Raw genomic sequence first — 21,524 nt, 5'->3', positions numbered from 1 at the left:
CCTTGTCTTTCATTCCTAAAATTCTGCTCGTTTCCCTCTGGAAGCCCAGTGGCTAGGGTCTTGGGCCTTCCTGTGTATTTGGGGGGCTTCCCCTGCTCCCCTCGAAAGCTCACTGTCTCTCCCTGAGCTGTGACTGGCGGGGGACTGCAGGGGACGAGGCCTGGCCGGGTGCAGGCTGTGGGGGCTCAGGAGCAGGCAGCCCCTCTACACCCCAGGGACCACCCGAGTGCTGGCTCTGCGTCCCGGCACCTGGACCTTGACCTTGGGCTTGGAGCCCTGTAAACAGATTCTTTCCCAGTGACACAGAGAGATGGCCATGCTGCCGCCACACGTCCAAGAGGGTCCTGAACCTCCGGGCTCCTCTCCCTGGGCCGTGCTTGGTGTCATCTTTCGGGGCCTGGGGAGGTCTAGGAGCCCGGGGGACCCAGAGATGCTTTACGACTTCTTTCTGGACAAGGAGAAAAGAGTCAAACACGTCCAACAATAACTTCAGGTTAACAACACGAGCCTCAGAAATCCGCCCGTGAGAGGTGGAGTCGCTGACCCCCAAAGGCTAGATGCCCATGGGTGACCCCTCCAAGTCTTCCCTCCCCCAAAAGGCCACCGAGAGTCCACCTCTTGCTTCTCTCATGATGAAATCTCCTGGGTCCTGAGGGACACTCGTAAAAGACGCGAAACCCTGAGCAAGCTGTAACACAGCTGCCCCTCTAAATGTCCCCAGTCATGAGGACCCCAATCTGTCCCCAGCAGGGGGCTAAAAAGTGCTCTATCCTGCAGGATTCCTGCCTCTGCATACTCATGCTATTGGTTCTGGGAACGGGTCCCAGGGTGGCCAGGCTGAGGGAAACAGCTCGGATAATCGACGGCCACGGAACCAGGGAGGACTGCCGTGTCCCGTTACAACTCACGTGTGCAGAGATGAGCCCGGCTCGGCTCAGTGGTCTGTGTGGCAGGTGCCGCAGCCACACAGGCAGGATCACAGCAGCCCCGCTGGGCCTAGGAATCCAGCCACGGACACCTCCACACCTCTCTCGGGAGCCCTGCTTGATGGCTCCGTTCTGGCCCGTTTGCTCCTCAAGTTTCCCAGGTGGCCAAAGCGACCAGAAGCAGGAAATTGTGCAGAAAAAAAACCAGGCTCTGGAAGGGTTCTGACCCGGGTGCCCGTCCCGTGGCACCTACGGGCCCTGGGCAACTTGGCAGCCTCTCCCGGTGTCGCTGGGGAGCGTGAGGGGCGGCCTGGGTGTGTGGCTCTTGTTACCGTCGTACCCACAGCCGAGGAGGATGGCAGAGGAAGCCCCTGCCAAATGCAATGTCATCAAGACCGAGGGCCACTCAGGAAGACCAGGAGCCCGGCCTCCAAGTCCAGGCTCAGAGAGCCCTGCAGCTACGAGGGGTGGAGGGAGGGCATCCTTGTTGGGTTGAATGCCACCTGCATCCTCCCCATTTGGGACGCCATGTCAGTGGCCAGCACAAGGGGACCCTGGAATCTGTCCTCTGCTTGGGAGCGGAGGCAGCCAGGGCTTCTGAGATGAAGCTGTCCCCTCAACGGTCCCAAGGCCAAGGCTCTGCTCTCTGGAAGGGCCAGCTCCGTGCTGCCTGGAGCCAGGAGGGTCCTGGGGACCTTTGTTCTGAGCTGTCCCTGGCTGTGCTGCCTGCCTGTCCCCGACTGGTGGTCAGTAGGTTTGGCCCTGAGACTCGAGGAGCCCGATGGGCAGGGCACCCGGCCCCGGCCACCACGGCCTCACGGGAGGTGAAGAGCTGAGCTTCAGTTCTGGCCTTTACTAGACCAGGGCTTGTTTTCATGGAGTGTGGTAAGACTCACCGACATGGAAGTGACTGCCCTAGAAACAGGGGGCACGGGACACCGTGCAGGGCACAGGGGGAAGGCTCAGGAGGCAGAGGGGACGGTGCAGTCAAGAGCCTCCACTGGGATTTCTATAGGAAGTAACTGGGGGGGGACGGGTTCCCTGGCATCATTTCAGGAGACTCTGGGATGTGGTTTCTGTCCTGGGTTGGCCCGTGGCTGGCTCTGGGGACATGAGGGCAGGGAGACGGCGGCCTCATAAAGGAGGTGGTTGGAGGCTGTGGGCTCTGGACTGCGTAGTTCACATTCAGAAGTCCTGTCTTCAGGAACGGGCTGGCCCTGGGAGGGACCGTCTTCCCAGGGTCGGCAGGGCCCCCAGTGTCAAAGCACCAGAAATACAGAAAATAAAAAGCATGATCAAAGTGCCCAGCACACGGTGGACCACGGCGGGTGGGTGGGCCTGGTCTGGGCCAAGTTGTCTTCTCTTTCTGGGCCTCAGTTTACCCACATGAAGATCATCTCCAAAGTTTGCTCCTGCTGTTTACACTCAGAATCGTGAGCAAATGGCTCTTGAGGGGTGACTGTTTCCTTTATTCCATGGTTATTTATTAAAAGCCTGCTGGATCCCCGTTGATGTGTGAGGCCAGAGCTTGGTTCATGCACATGGAAACCCGAGGCTACAGGCTCCACAGGAGCAGGGAGCTGCCCATAGAGCAGCAGTGGCCCCAAGGGGAGAGTCACCAAGTCAGAGTGAAGAGTTGGGGAAAAGTGAGGGACCTGGGCACCCCTGGGACTCAGTGGAAGAAGCTGGCTTTGCACCTCCAAGTAGAAGACCTGAGTAGAGGCTCAAGGCTTGGGAGGATGGCTGTGTCCCCGGCTCCCCCCACCCTGCACAGCAACCCTAATTAGGTGGGGATGGTTGGCCCTAATTTTAGACCAAGAAATGGAGCCAAAACACTATAACATCACCCAGAAATTTCTAGAAAAACAAGGGAAAAACTCACCCATAATCCTACCACTGCAACTATTTTTATTTTTTCCATGTTTCCTTCCATCCCCTGACGATCCATCTTTGATGTAATTATAAACAGAATACACATCCAATTTTATATATTTGTCACATACCATCGTGAGTGTGTTCCATGGTTTTTTTTTTCCTTCCCAAGTTAAGAAATTTAATTATATCGTAGGGACAGGAGTATAGCTCAGTGGCAAAGCATGGCTCAGTATGATTTCAATCCCTACCACCAAAAAATAAAAATAACCAAAGTAAAGTATACCATGTAGGGCTGGAGATGTAGCTCAGCTGTTCAGGTTTTGGTTACAATGAAAAGAGAGAAGTCCCCTGCATTCCTGCCTACCCTTAACCTTCATGCCCTAGAATCAAGCTTTTGGAGAGACCAAACACAATGCTTAACTACTCCTACATATTGCTGTTTTTCTTCTTTCTTCTTTTGATATTAGAAATTTTTGGTTGTCCTCCTGTGGAATACCCTGTCCCTTTTTATTTTTTAACACCTGACCCCTATTTTATGTCTTCTTCTCTTCCAATCCCCTCAAATAACTATATCACAATGTGGGTTAGATGAATGGGCAATGAATACAATATAATAAAGAAGTAAGTGATATATTTGCACTGATGCTTTTCCATTTTCTTGGGAGTAAATAGATTTTTTAAAAATTTGTCTAGTTTTGTAGACAACACAATGTCATGGATATATAGTATCATTTAGCATATTACCAGGTTTTCCAAAAGAATTTTAATTTTCCCTTCAATATGTTCACATACATCAGACACTGACTTTTCTAGAACTTTCTGTCTTGTGTCTGGTTGTGTTCCTGGTACTCTTCTCTGCTCTTATCCTATGATAAGAGGCATTTTATATAAAAGGCATTTTATATCCTTCCCAGAATACTCCTTGGTCTCTCTCCTATGTTGAACTTCCTTTCTGCATCTCCATAATTTTTGTCTTCCTCTGTCTAGTTTACTACCTTGTTTTGGTGGAGCACATCCTTTGATGTCTTTCTCAGAGAACGCATGTGGAATAGAAATGTTTTGAAGCTGTGCATGTGTCAAAATGCCTTTGTGTCTACTCTCAAATCTCAAGGGATAGTTGGGCTGGGTACAGAATCTTAGCCAGGAAATCCCCTTCCTCGATTAGGCGCCACTGTCTTCCATCTTCCACTGTTGCTGTACAAATGTCCAATTGCCATACTGATTCCAGACATTTTCCCCAGGCCTTGTTTTATCTCTGGAAGTGTTTAGGGTTTTCTCTGCGATTCTAAAATTTTGTGACGTTGCACTTTTTGGTGTGAGTTGTTTTTTCTGTCCAACCCTTTATTCGTTCCTTAAATTTGCAAATTTATGTCCTTCCTTTTAGGTGACCTTTCTGGATCATTTATTTGAAACTTTTTTTCCCTCCATTTTTTTTTCTGGTTTCTTTCTCTGGAACCTTCATTGTCGATGTTGGGTCTCCTTCATTATCCCTCCAATTTTCTTTTCTCTTTCTCTACTTTTCACATCTTTCTTTTTTTGAATTTTGTAGAAATTTTCTTTATGTCCTAATTCTTTTATTTCTTCTAGATCAGTATTTTTTCCCCCTGAAAGTGCACCTTTGGTTTTTGAAGGTTCTTTCCAAACAGTTCCTGTGGTTCCAGGGATGCCATCTCTTCTTTTTCTCTAAGGATACCAAATACAGTTGTGATCTTTTCATTGTGGTTTTTGAGATGGTTTGTTTTTGAGTTTGTTTGTTTTTCAGTTTTCTTCTATTCACTCGTCCTCTGGAGTTTGCTTTCTCCCTGTGTTGTCCTTCGCTGTTCTGGTCCTCGTCTCCCTTGTCTCCTTGTCTGCTCCTGCTGAAGTCCCTGGGACCTGAACTCCGTGGACGAGGCAGGCCTGTCTTCCATGGGCTCCTTGCAGAGGCTTCTGGCCCCAGAGTCAGGGCCTCTCTAGATCTTCTCTCCTGGGCCACTCAGGTTCCCCAGAGAGGAATCCTATGACCGTGAGGGTGTGGCGGAGCTTCGCTGCAGCTCTCTGGGGGGCAGTTGGAGCAAGAGTTCTGGGGACCCCTGCTGCTGATGGCAGCTCTGCTGAATTCACACTGGAGTGAGAAGGTGGCCAGAGCACCCAGAGGCTCCCCCCCCCCCCCCCGCGCTCCTCTACTGCAGAACGCAGCCCTGACACTGGCCCTGCTCTGCGGCTTCCCCCTTCCCTGAGTGTAGTAATGGGGGTCCAGCCATTCTCCTCAGAGATGGCCACGGTGGCCCGAGCCACCCTCCTGTTTGCCATAGCATTTTTCTGGCTGGGCCAGAGCTGTGTTTTCAAGGATGCGGATGGACTGAGACAAAGAAGGAGGCAGGGAATAGGACGGTCCTGAGGGAGGAACTGCATGTCTCAGGGCTTGGAGACTGGGCGAAATTCAGACGGTGTGTCCGGGCAGGAGCGGTACCCCTGGGAAGAAAGGGGCGCGGCCCAGCAGAGGCGGGTGGCCAAGGCCCAATGGGAAGAGTCATAGTATAGTTAGAGGAGTGCGGCCCAATGGGAAGGGTGTGGCAGAGCTGGAGGGTGTGGCCCAATGGGAAGGGTGTGGCAGAGTTGGAGGGTGTGGCCCAATGGGAAGGGTGTGGCAGAGCTGGAGGGGTGTGGCCCAACGGGAAGGGTGTGGCATAGCTGGAGGGTGTGGCCCAATGGGAAGGGTGTGGCAGAGCTGGAGGGGTGTGGCCCAACGGGAAGGGTGTGGCAGAGCTGGAGGGGTGTGGCCCAACAGGAAGGGTGTGGCATAGCTGGAGGGTGTGGCCCAATGGGAAGGGTGTGGCAGAGCTGGAGGGTGTGGCCCAATGGGAAGGGTGTGGTGCAGCTGGAGTCTCCCCAGTTTTAAGCATCTCCTTTAGCTGGTCCCAGCTTGAGGTGTCCTGCTGGTGACACCGTCCTGCATGCACCCCTGCCTGCAGACCTCCCTCAGCTACCTCTCACAGAGAGAACTGGCCTCTGGGGACAAAGCCACAGTGCACCCTGGCTGCCCCATCAGGGTCATGGCCCTGGTGTCCCGGGACACAGGCTTCCCTGGTTCCCTGAGGCAGCCAGAGCCCCTCTCTGGGCCCAGTCTCAGGAGTCCAGTCTCATGGCGAAGGCGGGTCCTGAGCTCCAGGAGAGGAGCCCAAGTGGCCGCAGCAGGCCAACAGCAGGCGAGCTGGCAGCACTGTCCTGGCATGGGTGGGCACAGACTGCAGGTGAGAGGATGAGGACCAGGGCACAGGTGGCAGAATCCCAGGACCCCGAGGCCGGAGGCCCTTTTACAGATGGGGAGCCAGAGGTGGGCCCGGGCAGGGGCTCCCCAAGCCACAAGTAAGTCAGCCTGGATCAGGCCTCCATGGCTCTCTTTCCACTGACCATGCCCCCCCCCCCATATATATCTATGCACACACACACACACACACACACTCACTCACACTCACTGGTCAGCCGTCCAAATTTCTGATATACACAATTGGCAAATCTCTGCGCCTTCTGGACTCCAGGAAGCGTCCTGTACTGCCAGGTGCCCAGGGACCCACCTGTGCTCCGGAAGCTGCTGGGGGAACTTGGGGACCTCAGAATCCCAGCAAGTGACAGCCCACATCACAGCAAGGGAACTGAGGCCTGAGCCACTGGGAGGGCCTTGCCTGTCCCAGAGCCGGGGGGCAGGCTTGGCCCCACCTGCGCCCTCTCCATGTTTCCGCGGCTCCAACTACTAATTAGAGAAAGTTAAAACAAACAGGCTTTAATTGCCTGTCGGTGGCAGATGCCAGGGGAGCCGTAAACCTTGCGGAACTGGAGCGCCTGCCCGGGCGGGTGGCACGGGGAGGCTGAGCCGGGCCTCCTGGGCCTCGCTGAGGCTGGGGAGCTGGCCCCTCTGAGCCTGCTGACAGCCAACTGCTCCTCACCTGCCAAGCAGGCTGCCGGGTGCCAGAGCCAACTGGGCCCCTGCCCAGAGCACTTTCCAGAAAAAGCCCAATGCCCCCTCCCTCCACTGACCTGCCCCCTGCAGGGGGTCCTGTTTGTTGCCTAAGATCCTGGAAACAGCCCCTTAAGGCCTCCAGAATGTGCGGTTTGCCCTGTGCCCCGCCCGGGTGGACCCGCCTGGCTCCAGCTTCCACCTCCCACATCTACCGCGGCCTCTTCCTGCTGGCCCTGGGGTGTGGGCAGGGCGGGCTGCAGCCCAGCTACAGCATCACCAGGCTGCCCAGAAAGATGAGGCTGCTGGGGGGGGGGTGGGTCGTGAACCTCTGCTCCCCAAAGAGTCAGCCCCTGAGAGCAGGCACCCGGCCCTGCCGACCTGTCACCCCTCCGTGCTGACACAGGGCCCCAGAGGGCTTCTTGAACATCCATGGGACCTCCAGGTGACTGAAGGGGGGTTGGGGGGCCCTGGGGTGGGTGGATGGGGAATGGGTGGGTAGGCAATGGGACCCTGCTCCTTTTGAACCCTGCCTGTCCCCATTAAGGGGCTTTTCCTCCCTTCTACTGAGGACTGAACCTGGGGTTGCTTTATGACTCAGCTACACCCCCAGCCCAACCCCCTGCCTTGTTTAAATTTGGGACCGGGTCTTGCTAAGTTGCCCAGACTGGCCTCTGAACTTTCGATCCTCTGGCCTCAGCCTCCCGAGTGCCTGGGATGACGGGCGTGTGCCACCTCACCTGGCTCCACACGGCTTCTTACAGCAGCCCAGAGTGCCTGGCTGCAGGAATGTGAGAGGAACACGCCACGCGCCAGGGCCTTGGTGACCACGACCCATGGAGGCTGTCTCTTGGGACTCGGCTGTTGTGTCAGAGGTCTCTCCGAATGTCACTTCGACGGGCATTTCCTCTGGGGCAGGTCTCCATTCCCCAGAGCGGACCTCTCCCCTCTCCACCTGGGGCTTCCCCAGCCTCCCGAGGGCCCAGTGGTTCCCACCTCCCATCCCTCCTCAGTTTTGCTAGCCTGGGTCTGGGCGCCTGATGCACTCCATCTTGCAAAATGTCCTTTGAATCTTTTTTTTTTCTCTTTGGTACCAGGGATGGAACCCAGAGGTGCTTGACCACTGAGCCACATCCCCAGCCCTTTCTCAAATTTTATTTAGAGACAGGGTCTCACTGAGTTGCTCAGAGCCTAGCTAAGTTGCTGAGGCTGGCTTTGAACACGGCCTCCGGCCTCGGCCTCCCGAGCCCCTGGGATCCCAGGTGCGCGTGCCAGACGGTTCCTTTGCTGAGGGGGACCCTGCGCTGTCTTTCTCTTGTGCTGGTGGGTTTTCTACTCTGGATTTGTTTACCTCCCAGTCCTGGGAGGGACCAGAGGGGAACATGAGTGTTCAATCCACCATGTTAAACCAGAAGACCACCCCCGCCCCCACTGCGTGTCCTTTTTAAAGTCCCTTCGGGTCCCGGCATCAGACAACTGTATACATTCCTCTAGTTGTTTCCCTGTTCAGTGTTTATACCTCGGTCTTTAATCTGTTTTATGTATCGGGTGGCTGACAAGGTTTTATGAGGGGAGGGGAGAGTTTTATTCCCAGAAAATGCTTATAAACCACTAATTTGGTGCAGACAAGGGCAGAAGGGAGGGGTGCGGGGGTCCCCTGGAGTTCTCAGGGCTCCTTCCTGGAGACCAGCTAGGGCTGGGGGGACGGCAGGCCGGTGTCCTCCTCTGGACATCCCCAGAGGACACAATCTGTACCACCCCTTTCATGGCCCCAGGACTCCTCGTGGGGTCCATTTCAGAGCAAGGAAGTTAGCAAGGTCCCACGCGGGAGTCCAAGGTCCCGTGGACGGTGGCAGCCAGAGTCAGGCTTTGAACTGAAGGGAGGACACAGAGGACGCAAAGCCACCCTTGAGTTCCAGAGCAACAGCTCTTCAGAGCCGCTTTGAACCCTCTGTCTGCCCAGCGCAGGGAAACAGACGTTGATACATAATTGCAGCCCAGGAAGCTCCTGCCCGGCGGACAGAGGGCTCAGGGTGAGCTTCTGACATGCACATCTGGCCTTTTACCTGCCCAAACCCTCCAGCACCACCCGCTGGCTCCTGGGCACTGCTGTGCCTGGGCGTTAGGCCCCGGGCACCTCCTGGGTCTCAGTGTGTGGGCTGCAGACTCTGCCCTGTCCTCGCTCTCCTGCAGCCTCACCAAACCTGGCCACCACCCTGCAGCTCTCAGGCCTCCCCTGAGCTGCCTCCCCTCAGGATGTCCTCCCTGTCTGACCCCATCCACGTTGGCCTCAACGTCCCCTGTCCCCGTGATGTACCCAGATCCTTCTGTCCTAACCGCCTGGCACCTGTTCTAGCCCTAGTGACCCGTGTCTGCCGGCTCAGCTCCTTCCCCAGACTGTTACCATTTTCTCACCCATGATCAGATATTGTGTTGGCCCCCGAGACCAGAGACCCCCACCCTGTGGCATCCACAGGCTGCGGTGTCCCCTGAGCTGCTGGGTGCCTGGCCCAGAGGCGCACTTCACACTGTGCAGTGACGGCTGTGCCGGGGCTCAGGTCTGGCGGGTTGCGTGGAGGAGGGGCCTTGAGCAGAAGGCTCTGAAGGTCGAGCAGGAGTTTTCCAGGCCTCCCTGCCTGACTGCAGAGGCCGCCCTGGGCCTGGCTGCCCCCTCCCCAGGATCCACGTTCTGACCGTTGGTTCCCCTTGTCTTTCAGAATGCATGAACTGTACCCGGCTGAGTGACATGAGTGAGCGGCTGACCACGCTGGAGGCCAAGGTCGGAGAGGGGGGAGCCTGGGCGCGGGGAGCTGGGAGGGAGGGGCACTTGCTGGGTGTGGCGAGGCGGACCCAGCCCAGGAGCCCAGCAGCCTGAGCAGCACAGACCTAGCCGCTGGGTGCTGCTGGGTGGCCCCAGGGAACCTGCTTGGGCTGGACCAGCCTCCTGGGGAGGGGGAGGGGGAGGGGGAGGGGGAGGCAAGGGATCTGAGGTCCCAGGCAGCAGGCTGGGTGTTGGCAGGACGAGTGGCACAGAGCCCCAGACCCTGGGGCTGCCGGGTGGACCCCCGGGGGTGCCCAGCTCCGGCTCTGCCCCCTCTGCCCACCGCCTGCCCTGGGGCTGGGCACAGGGGATCGGGCAGAGCTGCCCGCCTTCAGTGGGGCACCCAGGGACACGGGCAGGTCCTGGGTGGATCCCCAGGGGCAGAGGGACTCTGTCAAGAGCCAGAGCTTTGTTTGGGAGTGGCGGTAGCAGCGCTGGGTGGGGACGGAGGGAGTGTGCTCAGGACATTGTGGGCCACCCGTGGGGCACCTGCCACTCAGCCAGGTGGGGGCTGTGTGTTGGAGCCGCCCGCTCGGGAGGGTGAGGCCAAGCAGCCTCTCCTGCCCACACCGGAGGCTCCTCAGCAGCGTTAGTCCCTGTCCCTCCGGCCTGCCCACCTCTGCCCACCTGCTGAGTACGTTCCTGGGGCCACAGAAGGGGCTGGGCAGAGTCACAGGTGCCCGCAGCCAGAAACCCCAGCCTGTGCGGCCAGGGCGTCCGTGGGGCAAACCAGCAGCACCTGCCCTGGCCCCTCCACACACGGCAGCCTCTAAAGCAGGCACTGGTGATTAGCTAGAGGGACCTGGAGAGGGCAGGCCCGGGGGACACAGCTGAGGCCGCCTCCAAGTCCCGTGGGGCCTCCTGGAGCAGTGGGGACTACCACGGTGGCCTGGCCCTGCAGAGGCCGGGGCAGGAGCGAGGCCAGGAGGGAACTGGGCAGGACCAGCTGGCGGGGGCCGGAGTGACCACTAGGGACCTGCAGTCGGAGGCGCCTGCACTCATGAGGGTCAGCGTAGGACGTGGGGGACCCCAGGCCACTCACGTCTGCTGGGTCCCGTGCCCTCTGCAGGTCAGCAGGCCCCCAGGCGCAGGCCCAGGGGTGGGGGTGACCGGCTGCCCTCCAGGGGACAGTAGCACTTGGGGTCAGGGCTCAGGGAGCCAGGCCCGGGTCAGCCGAGATGGGCTACGCTAGGGACCTGGCGCTGGACTCCAGGGCAGGCGGGGCCGGCCTGGTGGACAGTTTCCACGCCTGACACCTCGGCGTTTTGCCGCAGAGGAGAGTTGGCGGCCAGCCTGGCCCTGCCCAGCCCTCAGGTGTTAGAAGTCACAGTTCCTGGGGGCCTGGCGCTGAGCCAGCGAGTCCCCCCCACCTGGGCCCACCCTGCCCCTGCCATGAGCATCCTGGGGCCCTCCCAGCCCCACAGACCCCCCCCTGCCCCCGGCCTCAGCGCCCCAGTGCAGGGCAGGGCAGGGGGCTGGTGGCAGGGACAGAGGACAGAGGAGGGGTCAAGGAGGAGCCAGGTCCTCTGTCCCAGGCCTTGGCAACCCCCCACTCTGGGTCCTGCCGGCTCCAGGGACCAGGGAGGCTGGGGCCACCTCCTGCCCCCCCAGGTCACTGTGAGGCAGGTCCAGGGTGGACGGCTCTTGGTGGGGGCCAGGGAGGGCGTGCAGAGGCGGGCCAGGGAGAGGGGCCCAGCCCCGCAGCCGTCCTCCTCCAGACAGTTGCCTGGATTCCCCAGCTGCAACCCGTCTCACCTCCCTGCTGGGCCCAGGGCAGCCGCCAGGCAGGAAGACCCCAGGTCGGGGTCAGAAGCCAGGAGGCAGGTGGCTGTCCCAAGAGAGCCACCACCTTGAGGCCTGGAGACTGGGGCTCCTGCTGCTTCAGACAAGGCCCGTCTGGGTGTCAGAAAGGACACACGTGACCGAGAACAGCCAGTGGTAGCTTATCCATGAGGATGTTTATTCCCCAGGAAGCCCAGGAGCAGGTGGCCTCAGGACTGCCTCTGGATCTTGGGAACCAGGCTCTTCATGGCCTCTTTCCTACCCATACTCCCTTAAGGAATGAGTTTTTGTCTTCACATTTGGTGTCTCATAGTGACAAAGTGGCTGCTGCAGCTTAAGGCATCACATCCTCTCACAGTGTTCAGTGTTAAAAGGCAGGAAGTAGACAGTGAGACAAAGCACCCCAAAGACTCATTATGTTCCACGGGCCAGCGTTGGGCTGGCTGTAAGACCACCTCATAGTTGCAAGGGAACTGGGAAACTGAGTACCCGACCAAGCAGAAGGGGATTGTTGTAACTGGTTGGGGCCAGTCATGGTTCCTCCTCTGGGCCACACGCACAGGTGGACATTCTGGAACAAGGGAAGAAGGGGCAGCTGGGGGCCAGGCAGCCGTCAGGGTCCACCTCGTCTTCCCTTCCCACCACCCTCTTGTCCTGAGAAGGCTGCGGGGCCCTGGGCGGTGCCTGCCCTCGTCCACTCCTCCCCCGCACTTTACAGCCTGACCTCAGGGACCACTTGAAGGGACTTCCCTCGGTGGGGGCCACAGCAGTCTCAGAGCTCAGCCAGGCTCTGTGTAGGAGGGTGGTGGCCTGGCCAGGCAGCTGGACCACAGTGACGTCACCAGGGTCCCTGCCACCCAGGCTGGGTCTGGGTTTCCTGGGCTGAGTGCCCACACCCACTGCCACCCGCCGGTGAGCTCATACAGGGCAGGGACGAGGTCGCTTCTCTAGGAGGGTGCCCAGATCTGTGCTCTGTGGCTGGCGGAGCCGGGGGAGAGGAGTTCAGGAAGGGGGACATCCAGGCCAGACTGCTGGGACAGCGGCTGGAGCCAGTACCAAGGACACCAGGGCCACCTCCCTCTGCTGCCCTTTGCCCGTGTCCCCCTCAGGTGGCTCCACCTTGGCACCAACACTCAGGTCCCTCCAGGATGCTGCCACTCAGCCCACCCTGACTGTGCTTGTCCCCGGCACCCCCGGCCTGCCCCTGTCTGCTGAGTGGACGTCCTGCTGTCCCCAGCAGCAGGGCACCAATGGGGGAGCAGCCTTCGCCCGCTGTCCTGGCCCGTCCCCTGTTCCCGCCCTCACACGGCTGCCCTGGTCCACCTCCTGCACCCCCGGCCATGGCTCCTCCGTAGAGCCCGACCTTGGCCTTGGCTGACCGGCCAACGGTGCTCAGCAGTTGGAGCCCCTTTCTGCTTTGGGGGGGTCCCGGGGCCAGGAGCCTGGGGTCCACCCTGAGCTCAGCAAGCTGCTCCCTATTTGGTGACTCCATGAAGCTTGGCCCAGGAGGTGGCTGAGCCGTGGGTGGGACAATCTGTGGTCTGGTGGGGGAGGCACTGGGTCCCTCAGCCCTCCCTGTGTGACCTTGGGCAAGTCACTTGACTTCTCTGAGCTTCTGTTTCCACTTCATGTGCGACGTGACCAGCGACCTTGTCTCATGGGATCTTATAAGGACCAGAAAGAGAAGTGGCCCCGGTTGGGGGTGGGGAGGAGGGGCCCCCACTTGCTGAACTTCCCAGGGGGCTGCTCCACAACTGCGCCCCGTGACAGCCCGGCCAGCCTGAGCGCTGTGAGGAACGCAGCACCCCTCTGCCCAGGCCCTACCCTGGAGGGCGCGGGGCTCTCAGGATGCCTGGCCACTGCTCCCAGCCCAGGCTCGCAGCGCCCCCTGCTGGCTTCTCTGGGGACAGCAGGGACTGTGGGGCCTAAGTCTTGGCTCCCAGGAGATTTAAGGGGAAGTTCGCTCCCCAGGCCCCAGGTCACTGCTGTCCTTGACTGGGACAGAGGACAGGGCTGTGCTCCAGGCCAGTCCTGAGGAGCTGCAGCCACCCGTCTCCCTGGATAGGACCCTGGAGCCCATGCACAAGACGGGACCATTCACCCCTCCTCATTGCCTCCCCCTCCCTCCCCTCCCCTCCCCTCCCCCTCCCTCCACCCATCTCCTCCCCTCCCCCTCCCTCCCATCCTTTCACCCATCTCCTCCCCTCCTCCTCCTTCTCCCCTCCCCCTCCCCCCACCCATCTTCCCAGCCGGCCACTTCAGGGGCCCAGCCAGACAGTGGCGGGGACAAAAGGCACACACACTGTCCCCTCTGGGGCACTGCCCAGGAAGGGCCGGCCTTGGGGTCCTTCCTAATGGAGGAAGGGCAAAGGGATCCGTGGTCCCGCTAAGAGTCATGACCAGCCGCTGCAGAAGGGGACAGCTGCAGTCCCGTGGGACAGGACGCTGCACACACGCATCCCTGGTGGCCAGTGGGCCTGACCCTCTGCCCTTCCCGGCCAGGTCCTCCTGCTGGAGGCAGCAGAGCAGCCCTCGGGCCCGGACAACGGCCTGCCGGCCCCGCAGAGCACCCCGCCCTGGAGTGAGGACTTCCTGCCGGGCGCCATCCCCCTGGCTCACCCGGGGCCCCAGAGGAGAAGGCCCACGGGCCCAGCCGGTGAGTGCGGCCAGCGGGGCGGGGTGGGCTGGCCTGCCCCAGAGGCCCGGGAAGGGCCCCCAGGCACCTCCACAAATAGGCATCCAACAGGCCCAGGTGACGCTTGGAAAAGCTGAGCCATGGCCGTGGGGGCCGGGGAGGCACCTGGCAGCTGCTGAGGCCCAGCCTGGACTCTGCCGTCTGCCGCAGTTGCCACCCCTCCTTACTGTCCTGCCGTCCAGCCACTGGTCCTCAGAGCGCCTGCCCTGGGCCACCAGCCCCGCCCGGCCCATCCCTGCTCAGCTCCACCTTGTGAAAGGCCCTGCCCACATCCCAGAGAGTCCCCAGAACGGGAGGACATCTGTCACCCTGTCTTCTTGTCCTACTTTAAAGTCAAGGGCAAAACGTCCTCCCTGCAGATTCTACCTGAGCTCTCGGCTCGGCCCTCGGGCTGTAGAGCATAGGAACAGCTGCAGTCACAGGGACAGTTGTCAGGACTGGGCACTCCGCTGGGGTGTGTGTCCTGGGGAGATGTTTAGCCAGCACCTGTCAATATGGCTGGGGCCCTGTGACGGTCAGGGTGCACGCTGTGCCAGTTACTGAGTATTTCATAGGCAGGACAGATTCCCTTTCTAAGCTGTGCACAAAGCTTGTGAGTCTTAGTTACAGAGGAGAAAACCGAGGCTCAGAGAAGTTAGGTGACTCGCCTTGGGTCACCAGCATTTTGCTATGATAAGCCTCAGCCCCACCTCAGCCCTTTGGAGGGAACACACTCGCTGGCTCTCCTCTCCCAGTGGAGCCTCCAGACTCTGCTCTGGGCACCCGCCTGTCCTTCACCTCCTCTGTCCTTATTCTGACAAGGGAGACAGGAGAGGGACAGGGAGGGCAGATCCCCAGGTGGCTTCCAGCGGCCTTTCCTGGGGAGAAGCAGATGCCCTGCGTCCTTCTAAAGGAGCCAGAGCTGGTGGGAGGTGGCCGGGGCAGGTGGCCGGGGCAGGCTGCCATGAGGAGGGTGGGGCATCACACTTGGGTGGCCTGCGCCCTGAGCCACTGCCCCCAGGGTCTCATGCCCAGGACACTGCCCCATGACCTCATTCTTCTGGGACTGAGGAAGAGGGGGCCTCCGTCCTCAGAGGACCCAGACCCCAAGCCCTCTAGGTGGGTGTTGGGAGGCCCCTGCCTTTCTCACCCGGGAACATGCAGTTCCTGAAATGGCCACAAGGTGGCAGGCGCACACTACAAATGGTGGCACCTGGACGTCCTCCCAGCTGGCCCCCTGGAATGGAGGCAGGTGGGGCTCCCAGGAGCCGGCAGCCCCCACCCAAGCCCTTGCTCCCAGACTACAGAGTCACCCGGAGTCACCGTGCAGCGGGAACAGGAAGGGCACCGAGAGGCAGAGCAAGTCCTTCCACCGAATCAGCAAGCCCAGAGGGACAAGGGGCCAGAGAGCGTGTCCACCCCCCACTCTGGTCCAGCCCCAGGGCCTGGAGACCACAAGCCCCGTATTTGACCGCGAGCAGGGAGATAGTAGGGCAAGAGGACGGGACCTGGAGTGCAGAGACCTGAGCCACCCGTGGCTCTGTGACCTTGACCCGTGGCTCTGTGACCTTGGCGAGACCTCACACCCCCTGTGGTCAGGCTCGGAGCCATCGGGACACAGGGCCCCGAGTCTCAGGCCTCATCTCCCTCTCTCCTAGGGCCCCCAGGGCAGACTGGGCCACCAGGGCCTGCAGGTCCCCCGGGCTCCAAAGGTGATCGGGGCCAGGCAGGAGAGAAGGGCCCAGTGGGACCTCCAGGTAAGGTCCCCTCCCTAGTCCACAGGAGGAAAGGGCTGTTCATCCCCTGCCCTGGCAGCAGAGGTGTCCCCTGCCCCACAGGCAGCCCGGACTCCTCCTTCCTCCATCCCCTCCCTGTCGGACACCCTGGGCTGTCGGGAGAGGGACTGCAGGGACCCTGGGTGAGGGCGGCCAGTGCCAGGATCAGGGGCTTGTTCTCGGCCACTGAAGCAACCTCTAGGACCCCTCGTCTCCTCCCGAGTCCCTGGGGGTGGCGCTGGTCAAGGTTGGGAGCCCCCTCTTGGCGTCTGAGCTCCCTGGAGGACCCCCGGGCGTCGGCGGGGGTCTCTGCTTGTGCTGCCGTCCCTGTCTCCCTCACCTCTGTCCCCGCTGCCCCCGTCCCTTCCGCACTGGGCTGGGAAGGAGGAGCTTCTCGTTGGCCTCCCAGAGCCTTCCTCCACCTGACCCTGGCCAGCCGTCCCCACAGGGTCTCAGTGGCTTTGTCTGCACCCGCCTGGCCCTCACGGTGACTCCTCTCCCCCACTGCAGGGCTCTTGGGGCCGCCCGGGCCCCGTGGGCTTCCTGGAGAGATGGGGCGCCCCGGTCCCCCAGGACCCCCCGGCCCAGCGGGCAGCCCAGGCCTCTCGCCGAGCGGTCCCCAAGGTGTCCTCTACTCTCTGCAGCCGCCTACGGACAAGGACAGTGAGTGCCACGCAGAGGGCCGGGGGGGCAGGGGCGCCTCACTGTCTCGGGGGCGGTGACCGTCCCCAGAGGGGTCCCAGGGAAGCCGGGATCCTGCCGGGGGCGGGGGGGGGGGGGATCAGCTGGGAGCCAGGACTGGTGTTGGCAGCGTCCCTGGGGGCTGGTGCCGGTCCCAGCCTCGCTTTTGGCCCCAGGATGGCCTGTCCCCACCCCAGGGCTCAGCCCCCTGCCCCCAGCTCCTGGTGGCCACTGCCTGTGGCCTGGCCCCAGTTCCCCCCCACCCCGGCCAGGCTGCCCCAGGTGGCTGTCCCTTGCTGTATTTCCCCTACAAGTCCCCTGGCTGTAGGTCTTGTGACAAGTGTTTTCTGAGCATCTACTACATGTCAGACTCAGCCGTGAGCAAAATGGGCTCCCCCAGGCCCTCGGGGGCTGGGCTGGGGCAGGCGGACCCCAAACTGCACAGTCCATGTGCTTCCTGGTGGGGGCAGGCAGATTGGGGGGGTGGACAGGGAGGCCCCAGCTGACCAGACGGTGGAAGCCCTTGGTGCCGAGGAGTGTCCTCTTTGGCGGAGCGCCCTGGCGCTGGGTGGGGGTCTAAGATGGGGGGATGGGGTGACTTTTCACTCTGGAAGGACAGGATGGCGGATGGCATCTGTGGGCAGGGTGGCACCTCTGGGTCAGCTGTCCCAGACACCTGAGCCACCTTCCTGCCTGGCTTCTGGGCCCTGGGGCAGCTCAGCCCTCGTGGGACCGGCCCCTGCCAGCCTCAGCAGCCACTCCCATGGAGTAGGATGGTCACAGTCCCTGGTGGAGCAGCTCTGGCCAGTGCCCGTGCCAGGACCGGGGCCCAGCTGCCCTGGGGGTTCAGGGCTGGGCCGACAGCAGGGGGGGGAGTGCCGGGTCCGCGGTCTGTGGACCAGCTTCCCTCTGGACAGTGGCCTCTGGTCAGCAGCCTGCACTGCGAGGAGCCAGCTAAAGGCTGTCTTGGGCACAGGGCCAGGGTCACCCCTTGAGCCCAGAGCGCTTCAGGGTCCCCAAGGGAGGTGGCCCTTCCTGGAGGGGAGTGTGTTTGGGACGGGCCGCGTGCTCAGCGGGGCGGCCTCAGGACTGGGCGCCCCTAAGAGGCCTGTGGACAGTGTGGGTCTGTGTGGAGGGTGGGGCCTGGCACCTCCTGTCCCAGGCCTGGCCTGGGATGGGACAGGTCTCATCCTGCAGGGCACCAGGAAGACAGTTAGCCCCACCCCACCCCAGCGTGTGACCTCGGTGACAGAGGGCGGTGGGGGGGCTTCCCTGGGGAGGCCGGGCCCCGTGCAGTAGGGATCAGTGAGCAGCAGGCCCCGAGTCTGGAGGGCCTGGAATGTTCTAGAAGGAGTCAGTGCTTCCTGGGGAGGCTGCTAGTTCCCCTGCTCTCTGACTGCCCGGCCTCCTGGGCACTTGTGACTAGAGGGACGCGTTGCCAGGGCTGCTGAGGGACAGGAGGAGCCCACTCCAGGTGGCACCTCAGGCCCAGGCTCCGGGTGCGGCGGGCTCTGCCCTATGTGGTCACCAGCGGCCATCTCTTCCCACAGATGGAGATGCCCAGCTGGCACCTGCTGTGGTGGACACCGTGCTGGCGGGCATCCCAGGGCCCCGAGGTCCCCCTGGCCCCCCGGGTGAGTGGAAGGGAGGCTGAGCTCCCTGGATTTGGGCTCGGGGAGGGGCTGGGGCCTGGGCCTCCCCTAGTGTCACGTGGCCAGAGGTGAAGGGGCAGCTCCCCGGGGACTGGACACACCAACTTCGAGTGATCTGAACAGGGCACCAGAGGAAGTGGCCCCAGGCTGCCCTTGCCTGTCTCCCGGGTGGGAGGGGCTCTGGGACATGGGGGAGCCAGGCCCAGGGGTGGCCCCAGGGCCTGGGGAGCTGGCCTGGCAGGACACAGGGAGCAGAGCCTGCGGTCACCTGGCGGGAAGCTGGCTCCAGGCCTGGCCTGACCCCACCCTCCACACGTCCTCCCTGGGGACAGCGTGAGACAGGGCAGACTGGCCACCACCCCAGCCCTGCGCGCCAGCTACACGCTCGCCACACCCAGGGCTCCCTGGAGGGGCAGTGCAGGCCCTGGAGGGACATGGGCAGCCCGGCCACCCTGCTGTCTCTCACCAGCTCTCTGTGCAGTGGACAAACGTCCCCTGAGTGCTTACTGCACACTGAGCCATGTGCCAGGTCCCCAGGACCCTTGGATTCACTGTGAGGTGCCATCCCGGCCGGTGCCCACCGTCCAGCACCGGGCAGGCCAAGTGCCGACGTCCTAAGTCACCTGAATAGGACGTGAGAGAGGGACAGGGAAAGGCGGGCTGGTGAGGAGGGAAGGGCTGGTCCTAGAGGTGACATTGGAGCAGACACCCAGGGATGCAAGGACATCGGGAGGAGGACACAGGGACACCAGGACCTGCTGTGTCTCGGGCACTCAGGCCGGGGAGGGAGTTTGCTTTGAGGCCAGGCTGACCTGATACACACCTGGTCACATAAAAGTCACCCTTTACCCAAATGTCCTCCCTGAACCTGGGGACAGCCCCACTGAGCAGCCCAGCCACGGGTCCCGGCAGCCTGGGAGGCACAGGCCCATCCACGTGGACAGGGGCCTCTCTCCCGAGCAGGGCAGGAATGCGTCAGGAGCCCCTCCCAGTGCAGGCCCAGGAGACCCTCGGGCACCTGTCACGTAACCCACCGCGGCTGTGGGTCCCTGTCAGGGATGGACCTGGGCGCAGGGGGACAGGCCAGGAAGGCTTCCTGGAGGAGGCAGCGCTGTGTCCCAGAGCCCGGGAGAGAGCAGTGGGCAGGGACCTCGGGCCAGCAGAGGGAAGGGAGGCTCCGGGAGGAGCAGCACAGGAGCCTTGGGGGCGGGCAGCTGGGGTGGGCAGGCAGGGCCAGGCACCCGGGGCCCCAGCAGGACCGAGGGGACGTGCGCCTCTTGAAGCTCGCTCTGGTGAGGCGTGTGGGCAGGAGGCTGTCCTAGGGACCCTGAGCAGATGGATGGCCAAGGAGGGCCAGGTCCTGGGTTCCAGGACGTGCACTGGGCTTCCCGGGCTGAGTGCCAGGCCCGCAGGGGTGGCCATCACGGCTGGGTCTCCAGCTCTTAGGACTGGGCGGCCCCGGCCAGCCCGAGGGGAGCAGGTAGAGGCAGAAGAGTGGACGGAGCTGGGCTGGGGCAGCGGGAGGGAGGCCTCGTGAGCACTCGGCTCTGCCCACAGGTCCCCCCGGACCACACGGCCCCCCGGGACCCCCAGGAGCACCAGGATCCCAGGTAAGGATGTGGCCATCTCTGGCGTGGACTGAGTGGCGGGAGGGACCGTGGCCTCTCCAGGAGGGGGAAGGCAGGCGGGCACCCTGGTCACTAGGGGCAGTGGCCCTCTGCTGCCCTGTCCCCGTGCACAGGTGAGAGAGGATTCAAGGCCCAGCCGAGGCCCCAGATCCTGGCCAGCTGTGGACGGGGCTCCAGGACCAGAGGCCTGGCCTTCCCATTTGCTCTCGCTGTCCTCCCAGATTGAGGACCCACAGCGGGCTGAGAGGGGGACGGGAGCCCCTGGGCAGCAGGCCTCACATGCCCCGTTTGTTTCTGCAGGGCCTGGCTGGTGGGCAGCCCGTGGAGGGACCGGCTGTAAGTGTGGGCTGAGCCGTGGCCCCAGGGCAGTAGGCCCGGGTGCCGGGGCGGGGTCTCCCAGCCAGAGCGGGCAGCGGGAGGGACCAGGACAGACTACATCAGAGCTGCCCAGAGGGGCCTGGAGTGGGCTGCAGGGACCGTGGCCAGCGGGAAACAGCCTCCCCGGAGGCTGAGGAGGGCCTTCCATGCCAGGCTCTGCAGGGCCCCTCCTGTCCTGGCTCACTGCCCCGAGGTCTGCCCCGGGTGACCGTGTGGCTTGCTCCCTAGGGCCAGCCTGGAGTGAAGGGAGCAGAGGGGGACAAGGCGGCGGCCACAGAGGTACGGACGGCGGTCAACAGGCTCCCGCGGCCAGCCACAGTGCCGCAGGGAGAAGGTGGACCCTCCGACCTGTCCTCACACTTGGCCTGCCCTCGGCAGTGCCCAGCCCAGTGCAGCGGTGACTGCAGGGCAGAGGGCAGATGGAGGGGCTGCCAGGGTCAGGGCCACCGGACCTAGGATGCGGGATGGGGACCAGTCCACGAGAGGTTGAGGGGCCCTTCTAAAGGGACAAGGCTCCCCTGGGAACAGACGTGCCCACGGGCATTGGTGGGCTGAGGGACAGGTGGCTGGTGGGTGGGAGGGGCAGATGCAGAAGGAAGGGTTTGGGGCCTGGAGCTGAAGTAGTGTTGGTCAGAGGCATAGGTGGAGGCTGGATGGAGGCCAGTTGGAGGAGGAGCCCAAGCAGAGGCCAGGTGGAGGCCAGGTGGAGGAGGAGGCCAGGTGGAGCCCAGGTGGAGGAGGAGGCCAAGTGGAGGCCAGATGGAGGAGGAGCCCAGGTGGAGGAGGAGGCCAGGTGGAGCCCAGGTGGAGGAGGAGGCCAAGTGGAGGCCAGATGGAGGAGGAGCCCAGGTGGAGGAGGAGGCCAGGTGGAGCCCAGGTGGAGGAGCCAAGTGGAGGCCAGGTGGAGGCCAGGTGGAGACCTGGCTGAGTGGGGACCTCAGCCTTGGAGGCAGGCAGCTGTGGGCGAGGCTGGGCCAGGACCTTTGGAGGTCCTTGCAGGACCAGAGCAGGGAGCAGGCGGGCAGCAAGGCTCCCGAGGTGGGCACAGGGGTGGCAAGGAGCCAGGGGAAGGGGCTGAGGAGCGAGGCGGGCGGGAGGGCCGTGAGGCGGGTCCCGGATCCAGCCGGCCCTGGCCCCCTTCGACTCGCCCTGACCCTGCCTCCCCGCTGGCAGGGCGAGGGGGTGCAGCAGCTGCGGGAGGCGCTGAAGATCCTGGCTGAGAGGGTCCTCATCCTGGAGCACATGATCGGCATCCACGGTGAGCGCCCACCGCGCCCTGGCCTCCCCCACCAGCCACTGTCCTCAGGCCTCGGGTGGCCCTGGCCTCAGTGACCCCACCGCTCAGCTGTCAGGTGGTCTTTGCCAGCGTCACCTGCCCCTGCCCCTCCCCTGCTC

The 21,524-nt window shown here is 62.3% G+C and overlaps 1 protein-coding gene across 2 annotated transcripts in view; it reads left to right on the top strand.

Moving 5' to 3' along the window:
* Positions 1 to 21,524, top strand: part of Col26a1 (collagen type XXVI alpha 1 chain) — a 125,266-nt gene that overhangs the window by 103,110 nt on the left and 632 nt on the right. For both annotated transcript variants that reach the window (XM_077106090.1, XM_077106089.1), the window contains exons 4-12: positions 9,456 to 9,517; positions 13,844 to 13,997; positions 15,674 to 15,772; positions 16,301 to 16,453; positions 18,022 to 18,105; positions 19,681 to 19,733; positions 20,052 to 20,087; positions 20,358 to 20,408; positions 21,303 to 21,387. In XM_077106090.1, the coding sequence (XP_076962205.1) occupies positions 9,456 to 9,517; positions 13,844 to 13,997; positions 15,674 to 15,772; positions 16,301 to 16,453; positions 18,022 to 18,105; positions 19,681 to 19,733; positions 20,052 to 20,087; positions 20,358 to 20,408; positions 21,303 to 21,387 (777 nt within the window). The remainder of the gene's footprint in view (positions 1 to 9,455; positions 9,518 to 13,843; positions 13,998 to 15,673; positions 15,773 to 16,300; positions 16,454 to 18,021; positions 18,106 to 19,680; positions 19,734 to 20,051; positions 20,088 to 20,357; positions 20,409 to 21,302; positions 21,388 to 21,524) is intronic.

The sequence above is a fragment of the Callospermophilus lateralis genome, chromosome 19 (genome assembly GCF_048772815.1).
Source record: "Callospermophilus lateralis isolate mCalLat2 chromosome 19, mCalLat2.hap1, whole genome shotgun sequence".
Taxonomy (NCBI): domain Eukaryota; kingdom Metazoa; phylum Chordata; class Mammalia; order Rodentia; family Sciuridae; genus Callospermophilus; species Callospermophilus lateralis.
This window is presented reverse-complemented; position numbering and strand designations above follow the sequence as displayed.